The sequence below is a fragment of the Pinus tabuliformis genome, chromosome 5_2 (assembly GCF_031772625.1).
Source record: "Pinus tabuliformis cultivar Carrire ecotype Pingquan chromosome 5_2, CPIR1, whole genome shotgun sequence".
Taxonomy (NCBI): domain Eukaryota; kingdom Viridiplantae; phylum Streptophyta; class Pinopsida; order Pinales; family Pinaceae; genus Pinus; species Pinus tabuliformis.
In genome coordinates, this window is record NC_142306.1 from 124,429,899 (window position 1) to 124,440,754 (window position 10,856).

The following is a 10,856-nucleotide window of genomic DNA, read 5'->3' on the forward strand; positions in this document are numbered from 1 at the left end:
ACCAATACTACCATTTAAAAAAATGAGAACGTCATCAACAAATAAAAGGTGGGTAAGTATGTAGTTCTCAGTGATCTTGATACCAGCCAATTGATCCCTATTACGAGCAGTTATGATAGCTCTACTTAATCCTTCCATGATTAGTAGAAAAAGTAAAGGGGAGAGTGGGCATCCCTGCCTGAGGCCTCTCTCCGAAAGGAAAAAAGGTGTGGCCTCCCCATTTAGTAAAACACTATAAGATACATCCATAATACATCACATAATCCATTTAATATATGCATAAGGAAAACCAAGATGAGTCAGCAACAGTCTAATATAGAGCCAATTTGCTCTGTCAAAAGCCTTGGATAGGTCCACCTTCAAAATCATGCCTTTTAGTTTCCTCGTCTGCACAGAATGGAGGAGTTCCTGGGCCGTGGCAATGGCCTCATGTATCTATCTGTGCTGAAGGAAAGCGAACTATTCAGAGGATATGTGGTTGGATAGTATAGGCTTCAGGCGATTGGCGATGATCTTGGCAATGATCTTGTATAGACAGTTGCAAAGGGATATGGGTCTAAAATCATTGAAGGAGGAAGGATGGTCGGATTTTGGGATAAGGGCTATGAAGGTGGATTTGATGGCAGATGATATTCTTCCCCTCCTCCTATAGTCCTCCACAATTTTGAGCAGGTCATCCCCCAGGATTTCAAAGAACGCTATATAGAACTCGATAGTCCACCCATCCGGGCTGGGACTCTTGTCTTTCTTAAACCATTTTATAGTTGCCTCAAGCTCTTCCTTCGACACTTCCTTCATTAGGTCCTCTGCTTCCTCCTGTTCCACAAATCTAGGAAAGTGTTCAACAATCCACATGATTTCCATAATATTTGCAGCCCTAGGAGCCTTGTATATGCTTTTGAAGTGCTCAGTGGCTAGACTAGCCAGGTCCCGCTGTGATGTTACTGGTTGTCCTTGATCATCTTGAAGTTCCCAAATAGTATTTATGGCTTTCCTACCATTGGAAAATTTATGGTAGAATTTGTATTGTCATCACCTTCAGTGAGCCAAATAGCCCTACTCCTGAGTCTCCAGCTCTCCTCCCTTTCCTTCAGTATTTGGGATCGCTTCGTGATGAGGGAAGTATAGTGTTCTTTACATTTTTGTGATATAAAAGTACCATCCGAGGAGTCCTCGTGTGTGGCAATGGCCAACTCTACTTCCCGTAGAGTGTTGTCATCACTCTTCTGCTTCTGATGTGCCCAGATCTTGGAGATCCCCTTCAGTTCTTTCAGTTTGCGAATGAATCCCTCAGTATGGTCCTCGTGTTCCGGTATAGGATTGGACTGCCAGAAGTCAGTGACCAATTGAATGTAAGAAGGGTCCTTGAGCCAAGAGGCATTGAATTTGAAAGGGCCTTTTGTTCTCTGATTTATGTCTTCCAACTCCACGAAAATTGCCCGATGATTAGATATGCCTCCAGTACCAACCCACTGTCTGATACGAGGATGTGTGTTTAAGAAAGCTTCTTTAATGAGATATTTGTCCAGCCTCCTAGCCAAACTATGATCTCCACTACGATTATTTGTCCAAGTATGCTGTATCCTGGCAGATGGGATGTCCACCCACTGATGCTCCTCCAGTAAGGTTGATATTGTATCAGTTAATCCATCTACTTGAGCTATGTGTCCCCAAGATTCACTAAAACCCAAAGAGAAATTTAAATCCCCTCCAAGTATGATATTGTCAGCCTACATAAACTCTGAGTCTAATAGGCTTCTCCAGAAATTTTCCCTATCCAGATAAGGTCCATATACATTCACGATACGGACTTCTGTATCCAATGAAGAGGCATATATATCCGCTCCAATATATCCCCTACCTCCCCAAATATTCCTGAGATCTACAGATTTGTTACAAAAACCAATAGCAATGCCCCCTGATCTCTCGGTTGCATCCAGGGCATGGAAGGTCCAATTCGGCATCCATGAATTAAGGATGGAAATAAGGGTTTCATCCAAACAAAGGGTTTCTTGTAAAAAAATAATATGCACTGGATTTGAAGTAAGAAGTCTCCTGAGTGCTAGTTTTTTAGGAGGGCTAGCAATCCCTCTACAATTGAAGGAAAGAAAATTCATGGAGGGTGAGGGAGGGGGCCATTCCTTGCTCTAAGGGCCCTGTCTATGGTTTGTTGTTGCCCAAGGGCAACCTCTTCACCAACTGTGTGTTTGGATCTAGTGAGATGAGAAGGGTGCCCCCTGGTGGGCTTATGAGAGGCTAGCGTAACCTCCAGGTCCAAACCTATCGCATCACACCCTCTATCCCTCGATCTAGAATGAAGAGAGTATCAGGGGGATGCAGAGGGAGAGGGGAGGGGTATCGAGGGGAGGGAGGATGAAGTTAGGGATGGGTGACAGGGGGCAATGATAGGAGGATGGAGGGAGAGAGTGCAATGAAGGGAGGAGGGAGGGGTTCGACCCCGGGCTCTTGAAAAAGCTTGCTCCAGAGGGATAGTGGAGGCCGGAGATGATGAGGATAGAAGGGATGCAATATTGTTTAAATGGGATGCAATAGCAGCAGAAATACCAGATAGAGGAGTATAGAGAGAGGAGGATGTAGATGACATACCTGGTGGAGAGTTTTCCTCCTTGGTCAGACTGGTGCTCATAGGTGGAGGAGATGATGGAGGGTTTGTGACTTTGAAACCCTTGTTAGTGCTCGCTTCCTTCGGTTCTCCGCAGGTGTCTTCTGCCACCTTGTCGTTCTTCGCCAAATCAATATCCTTGTCAAGTAGACTAGGGTTTTCTCTGGGCTACTCCATCTCCATGTCTTGGGTAGTACCCTTGTTCTTACGATTGAGAGGACAATCCTTGAATAAATGCCCCACTTTGTGGCATCTCCAGCATCGGTATGGTATGCCTTCATAGTCAATCATCTGCTTGTAAGAGGTATCTCTCCACTGAATAATAATGTGTTCTTGTAGGCCACCCCGAGTATCCATATTGATAAGAATCCTGGCATAATACATCATACCCGTGAATTGGTATGATTTTTTGTATTCCATGTAGGTGCCAATGGCATTTCCAATCCGCCTGAAGATATCCTCAGACCAATATTACAGGGGAAGACTCGGGAGCCGAATCCATACCGGTCCAATACCAATTTGGTTAGTCTCTAGATAAAAAATAGGTGTCCATCATTTAAATAGAAAGGGGGCATGTTCAAAGTGCCAATAGGAGGATAAGACCCAGCTGGTATGGTCGGCTCAAGCGAATCTCAGTGCAAACCATCCCCTCACGGAAGTCTGCACAAATGGGATGTCCACCAAATGGTGTCCTCAGACCTCTAATGTCGAGGTCTTTAGACAAGCAGCCGAGTAGTTCTGTCCTCTGATGCGTCCTACCAAGACTCTGTCAGTAAAGTCCATTATTTCTCCCCACTGAATTTCCTCTTCTAATCTAAGTATAATGTCATCTACCTTGGACTTATGGCACCTGTACTTCTTCTTAGACCCCTGATAGTGAGACTGATGTGTTACCCGACCCAGAACTGGGCTTGTAGATACAAGGGTAGGGTTAGGGTTTGACGAGGAGGGGTTAGGGTTTCTGGCGGCAGAAGGTAAGGAACTAGCAAGCGGCAGAACGGCGGTGAAACTGCCAGAAGGTGGAGCGAAAGAATCTAGGTGAGGTATGCCAGTAGATCTGTCGGCCACAGTCTGTGGGTCAACCTGTCGAGGTGGAACCTCGGAAACAGGGAGGTCCAAACCAGGGTTAGGGTTTAGATAGTCAGTAACAAACCCAAGGGTAGCCGGGGAAGACGGAGGTGTTATGAGTGGCGGCCATGAGGGTGGATCATTCGGGAGAACAAAAGGCTGTGACCGTGATGGTTCCGCATAAGAGAAAGTAGGAAAATTGCCGGAGAAGCCAAAGCTATACATACCCACAGATGTGGAGTACGTGGAATGCTAGATGGAAACCCCTTCCAATGGATCTTCAGAATAATCAACGGCATTGAGGTCATCCATGTTGACAACTGCACCTAGAAACAGAGGAAACCTCGAAAATGCTGGTAAATGGAGAAAAATCAAATACGGTAACGGACTGCTAGGTATAAGGACAGGGGTAACAGTCAGTCGATGGAAGTGTAACAGCAAGGTAAAACAAAAAAAGTAGATAAAAACCCCCTTAATATCCTGACAGGTTGCCGACAGATACAGTAGGCTGAGTCCGTAGAAGTACATAATGCGTGGCTAATAGTCTTCAGGGTTAAACCGGAACCAGGTCATGGGTTGTCTACAGTAACATGCAGTGCCCAGACCCTCAACTGAAACCCTCATGAAAGCTTAACCGCCTTGAATAATTTATTATTATTAATGTATTATATCAAAAATTGAATGAGTTACACGTTTTCGTCTTATTAAGAACTAAATAAATTATTTTACCTTTAATTATTTTTTCCTTGTGGGTATTGAAATATTTTACTAATTAAGTTAGAATGAATATGAATGAACTATCTAAGAAATAGAAAAATATTTATCGTAATTTTACAATCATAGTTTCAACCATATTAAAATTTGTATTTATAAAAATATATTCACATTTTTTTAAGGTAATTCATTTTGCATGTAATTTCATATATAAAATTTTGATATAATTTCACCAATAGATAATCTATAATAAATATTATTTCATAAAAATAAGCATCATGATGATAACCTTCTAACAAACATAAAAATAATCTAAGATACACATTCGGATTCACTACCATCATCTAATTATATACACCATTAACACATATAAATGTCATTAGCTAGCACACAAATATAATAATCTAACAGGGAATCATCATCGTGATCACATCTAACAAAATACAAACATTGTAATCTAACATCATCACCACACACTTCCTCAAATTAATATACATCTTGTGTCAAATAACTTCTATCACATACACATCTATTTGCAACAACATTAAATGAACATATCTAAAATGACCTAACAATACACACATCAAAGCCAACATATAAATTAAGTACATAAACATAAAAAAACAAACAAGTCAAATAACTGCAATCAAATATCTAATACAAAAATTGTAGTAGTGGTAGCTTGGTCTGCAACAGAAGGCAATGGATGGTTAACTACTACCTCAATGTTTGTCGAACTCTGAGGTGGTGGAGGAGGTGGTTGGTCTACAATAGAAGACGATGGATGGTCAACTATTGTGTCAATGATTGTCTAACTATGAGATGGAGGAGGAGGTGGCTGGTATGATCTCTTAGGAGAAACATTAGGCACATCCTCTAGCTCTAGCATATGATCATTAGGCAAATGACAAGGGTGTGTACTACCAGATGGATCACTGACACCCTCACCATGATGTGATGGGGTAGTACTACTAGAAGCATGATCCCCACCATTATCATCATGATTTGATGGGGCAGCACATTGTGAAGGATTATCTAACGTATCTGGCACTTTATACCCTGCATCCCACCTCATTTCCAGTAGCCTATGATATTTTATGATATGTAACATAGGAGTCATCATCTCGTGCGAATAGCCCCTCAAGATATCCACAAACCTAGGATCTCTATTGATGTCTTGAGCCCTCACAGGGATAACTCGCTCCTCAACCAAAACTCTAGATAATCTATTGCAGTAATCCATCCTAAATCTCATACCTGACCTATGGGCTCAAATACCCATGCCCCCTTGAGGATGTGCCTCACCCACTTGGGCCTCGCTCATCTCTTCATTTTCTCCCTTCGGTGGGGGAGGAGGCATGTCCCCAAGGAATGTGTCGATGTCTACAAAATGCATAGTACACAACAATAATGAGACAATTTCATTAAACGATTTCATAAAATAAGTTTAATAATGTACTAGAATAAATTTTATTCTAATTAATTTAGACAATAGAATGAAAATAGATTAATTTAAAGAAAACACTAATATTACCTCTATCATTTGCAGGCTCTACCCGTGTGAAGAGGATGTTGGGACATTGGCTTCAATCAATACCCGTGTATGGAAACGACAACAAGATAAGCACATGGTCATCCTCACTAGCTAGTAGAACTAATGCCTGGGTCGAAATCCAGGTTGGATACTCTGATAGGCCCCTCTTTGGAATACTCTGGCCCCACATGTGCATTTATACCCGAGTAATCAGCCTAAGAGGGTGATGGTCAAATTTCAGGCTCGTCTCTGGAAACCTATCAAAAAAAAAAAAAAAACTTTGAAGTGAAAGGGAAGTGCATCCTCCCATGTATCATCCAACTAAATCTATATAAAGCCATACAAAACTACCTCAAAAAAATGGTAGACCATATGATACATCATGACGCCTAAATCAAAGAATCGACATAATACAAAAGAGGGAAACTAATTCACTTCCCATTACTAGTAAACTGCGAAATGGTGCTCACTAATAATGAGAGGCACCTAACCTCCTGTGCAACAAAAGGAGTAATCCATAGTTGTCTACCACACACCTAAAAATCTGTTAGATGGACTACATGAGGCCCAACATATCTCTTAGAGTAGGAAAGTTGACTCTCTGTTGTAACCCCATGGGGGACATTAGGGAACTGGGGAAAATCCTCCCCTCTCCTCGATAGGTCAGTGATAAAATATATGTCCTCGTAAGAGGGTCTAGACCACGCCTCAAGTTTGAAATGGAAACCCTATTCTTTGACACTCCACCATCAGATCAAATGTGCGAACAAGATAGAGTGTTCCTTAAGCGATGTAGCCTACTCATAGTACTTAAGGAGGCCTACATTACTCAAGAGTGCTCGTGTCACTATGCTAATAGGGTGATGGTATAAATCCCTCTTGCTCTCTTAGGCTTCCCATGGTCGAACCAATTGTATTGGTATGCCATTTTCTCCTACTCATATTGTTACTCTCTCTGTTAACATCTCAGCTACATGATTGACATATAAAATACATCAACCTCATACATAAAACATAAAAAAATTATTAAATGAAAAATGTATATATAGATATGGAAACATAACTTTCAATTTAAAAAAAAAAATCCCTTGTGTGCCCAAAAAATAGTAATGCACCGCTATGGTGCATTATCAAGCACAACCACACCAGATATCGTGTGTACATACATATGACACACTAATTTTGGTTCACATATTTACATTTTCAGTGTAGTGTGTCTCAAACTTATGTGTTGGTGCACACGTATAACCTTTTCGCACCGTTATAGAACGTTCAGGTTATTGAACACACCGAGCTATATTTTTTAATATTATTTTTGTAGTGTGTTAGGTAAATACAAACACATCAGGCGTAATATAAAAATATATGCACTGACATAAAATTTGTAGTTTTTCTTGATGCATTTTCATTTACGAAACACACCACAAAATGTCATCATGTTAGGTTCACACACAGAATGGTGGTGCACCCTGTAAATTTACAAGGTGCACCGTTATCGGTGCGAGGCAAAGCTATCAAACACAATGGACAATTTTTTTTTTTTTCAAAAATAGTGGATATTTTGACCTATTTCGTAATTCTATACCATTAACAAATTAAATTAGAGAGAAACATAGACATTACCTAGACATTTGGTCGTCGGGGAGACATAGTTGACATGTAATTGAGAAAAACAAATTTCACCACCATTTGAGAAAATTGGAAACCCACAGATTGAGCACAGTATAAATGATGGTGAGAAAGAGAAGAACCAAAGTTAAGGCACTTGCACGAGGCAAGAGTAGCACCAGTGCTTTATAGCTCTACAACACCGTAGATGGTAAAAATGAAATTTACGGCCGAGAGATTTTTTTATTTAACCCTCTTTCAGTGCGTTATTATAATTGCATTGGTGTGTTAAATATTCAAGAGCATCATTTTTTTTAATTAAAAAACCTATAGCGACACTTTTGTTAAGATGACCTGGGGGATTTGAATATAGGTATCACACAGATGCTTTGTTGGACTATAGAACCACATTTAAAAAAAATTAAAAACCACCTAGCAGTGCTCTTCAGAAGAAGCATTAGGGTGTTTTAATACATGAGTATCACTGGTGCTTCGTTGGAATATAGCGCCACATTTTTTTTAAATTAAAAACTATAGTGGTGCTCCTTCTAAGTATGAACTGGTAAGCTTTACTACAATAAGGGAAACGATGTTGTGGGTGTAAATAACATTGACATATTTTAAGATTTAACCTTTAGCCAATGCTATCAATTATTCAAGCATCAGTGCATGATATACCAGGCATGCACTGGGTCATTGTAGTACTGGTTTAACACCAATTCGTGATCACGGTATAACACGAGACTGGGAAAAATGAATGTTACAACCGACATTTTTGTAAATTTAAACCTTTTCCAGTGCAATTGAGTAGTATATGCATTAGTGCTCTTTGTTATTTCTCTCACCATTTTTTTATTTAAATAAATTTTCCACGGTGCACCATGTTCTATTCGACACCAGTGCTTATATGGATGGTAAAGCATCGATGCATTTATATATTGTAGACACACCGTCAAAAAAACATCCACTCACCCACCTCCACTCATGACCTTTGCTACAAAAATATTTTTGGGCTATTTTTATAGGGGCTTCTACAAAAACCTCCGCTAGAAGGTCTTTTGCTTGTAGTGGATACATGATATGTTTTAATGGAATAAGATTCAATTGCATAATCACGACTCGTAGTCTTACTAGATCATGCCTACATATCATGAGTAAAGTCATTATTCCTTTGGCAGTAAACCCTTCCTTAGATAGCTTGAGTTCCTGGCTTTAGTCATAAGAAGGTATTTGAAGGCATATTAATAACTAGACCCCAGTCAGGGTTGTCTTGAAAGAAAGGCACAGACCTGAGAAGCTGGTCCTGGTCTTACCAGAATCCTTGGGGGGCTTGCCCTTGAGTTGAGATTGTGAAGGGCCGACCTATGAAACCAGGAATAGCTTTAATCTCCTTATCACCGATATAACTAGTTGCCCCTTTTATTAGGTTATGGGTGAAACATGAGAAGTGTGCATAGGAACCTTTACGTATAGGGCCTTTAATAAAGTTCCCTATTCATTTTTGCAACATTCAAATAATAAAAGATGGTTGTTATTAGTTTCATTGAATATAATGGATTGGTCTATAATACTAAAAATCACACCACCTAACAATAATCCATTAGGATTAGTTATATATGTATTTATCTATGTTTTATAACTAAAAGAGGCACAAACATCCTTATTTTATTTCATTCATAGGAGTCAGAAAAAATTGTAGCTGAAATAGACAACATTTTAGATTTTGTGTGTATATATATGACAAATTACAGACAACATCTTGATTTTATATTGATATAAATATAAAATTATTTAGAGAAATAGCCTTGGTTTAATAGGTTGGAGCTCAAATTTTTTTATGTGCTTTCCATTTTTAGTTCTATGTAGTTGTGGGAAAACCTCAGTTGCTACCAGTCACAATGCCTCAACCCATCTTCAACAACATCGACCATTCTAATAGGGGAAAACAACAAGCGGCAACTTCAAGCGCTAATGTGGTGTGTAAGCATACTAAAAGTATCTCCATTAACCCTTTAATTGATGGGTTAATCCATTTATGGTCACTGAAGAGAGCATATTCTTTATGAATGTCCTATTTGAATATATGTAATCCCCAATAGCTTCATAATTAGGACTCAAATGGGGAAGAAACACTAGAAGGAAAGTTCCTTGAATGTTGGGCAAGACCAAGACTCTTTTGTTGGCTGTCCATATTCAAAACATACCCGGTCACTCACTTTGGGAAGGAATGGGTGAGTGGGACTCACGAGCTTATTACTCACTCCAACAAGTGCTCCCTTGCTCGCTTTCCTAGATGGAAACCTTTACCCAACTAATTCGAAGGGCTACTCCATTGAAGGCTAGCTCTACCTTTGGCCAACTCACTCCAACTTGTTGGTGCTTTTATTAGTTTCCTTATTACCAACAAGAATTATAGTTACCCTATTAGGTCCTGCAATTCTTGGATTGGGTTGCTTACAGATCAAAATCAAAAGCAAGATGGGGATGTTTTACAATGAGTATGGAATGATATGCTTCTTTTCATATCCTTCAAAATCTTTCCCAGATTCTTAAATAAATATTAAAGTACTCCCCAAAAATTTCAACATCAAAGTGAAAGCCACATCGATTATGGGAGTTAAGTATACTAATCATAAGTATCTTTGATACTGTGTTGAACTCTACCTTTTCATTCGTTTCTAAACCCTAAACCATAGTGCTCGACCCAACAATGGATCCCTTTCGACATCTATGATAATTCGACAGTTTCATTAGAATAGTGATGAATGTCAGGGAATGACTACCAGTGCATGTGATACAGATTTCTATAAAAATTCGATGAAAAATATATTCAATGCTTGACACTTAAAATTTTTGAAGGAGCAATTGTAAATCCCCAATTTTTTTATCTCGAACATAATAGAAGGTTTTCTCTTCTTCTTTTCATTTCCCATCATTGTAAATGCAATTTGATTAAACGATAAATCGTTGCAAAAATTCAAACCAAGGTATAGATATTGGGATCTCCTTATGCATAACGACATGGACTCTTTGTGAATGGCGCCATTTCTTCTTTGATCTGGACAAAAATCCTCATAGTAGATAAAGAGATTGCTCCACTAGCCAAACTAATCCTATATAAGAACATTCAAACAACTTCCTTTACATCATTAACAACTTCCATGTTGTGAATATTTAATTATAATGTGTTATAAAAAGGGGATGATACACACTCAGAGTGTGACAAAAAGGTTTTTAAGGGTTAGAATGGGGTGGATTTGAATAAATAACTCACTACACTTGGTTGGTATGAAAGTTGTAACGATGAGA

General features: G+C 39.3%; 1 protein-coding gene across 1 annotated transcript; it reads right to left on the bottom strand.

The window, feature by feature from the left end:
* Positions 1-459: 459 nt before the first annotated feature.
* On the bottom strand, positions 460-1,964 carry LOC149157817 (uncharacterized). Its single transcript, XM_089433796.1, has 3 exons — positions 1,797-1,964; positions 999-1,607; positions 460-816 (listed from the first exon to the last, which is right to left on the bottom strand). Exons 1-3 carry the CDS (start codon positions 1,962-1,964, stop codon positions 460-462), a joined length of 1,134 nt encoding a protein of 377 aa, XP_089289922.1.
* Between the last annotated feature and the right edge of the window lie 8,892 nt (positions 1,965-10,856).

Excerpts from the sequence above, each read along its gene's own strand:
- LOC149157817 (XM_089433796.1), bottom strand. The coding sequence starts at position 1,964 with ATGCCGAATTGGACCTTCCATGCCCTGGATGCAACCGAGAGATCAGGG. Across the intron at positions 1,608-1,796 it reads CAGAAGTCCGTATCGTGAAT|TGGGTGGACATCCCATCTGC; the intron begins GTATATGGACCT and ends GAGGAGCATCAG. Across the intron at positions 817-998 it reads CTACCATAAATTTTCCAATG|GAGGAAGCAGAGGACCTAAT; the intron begins GTAGGAAAGCCA and ends TTTGTGGAACAG.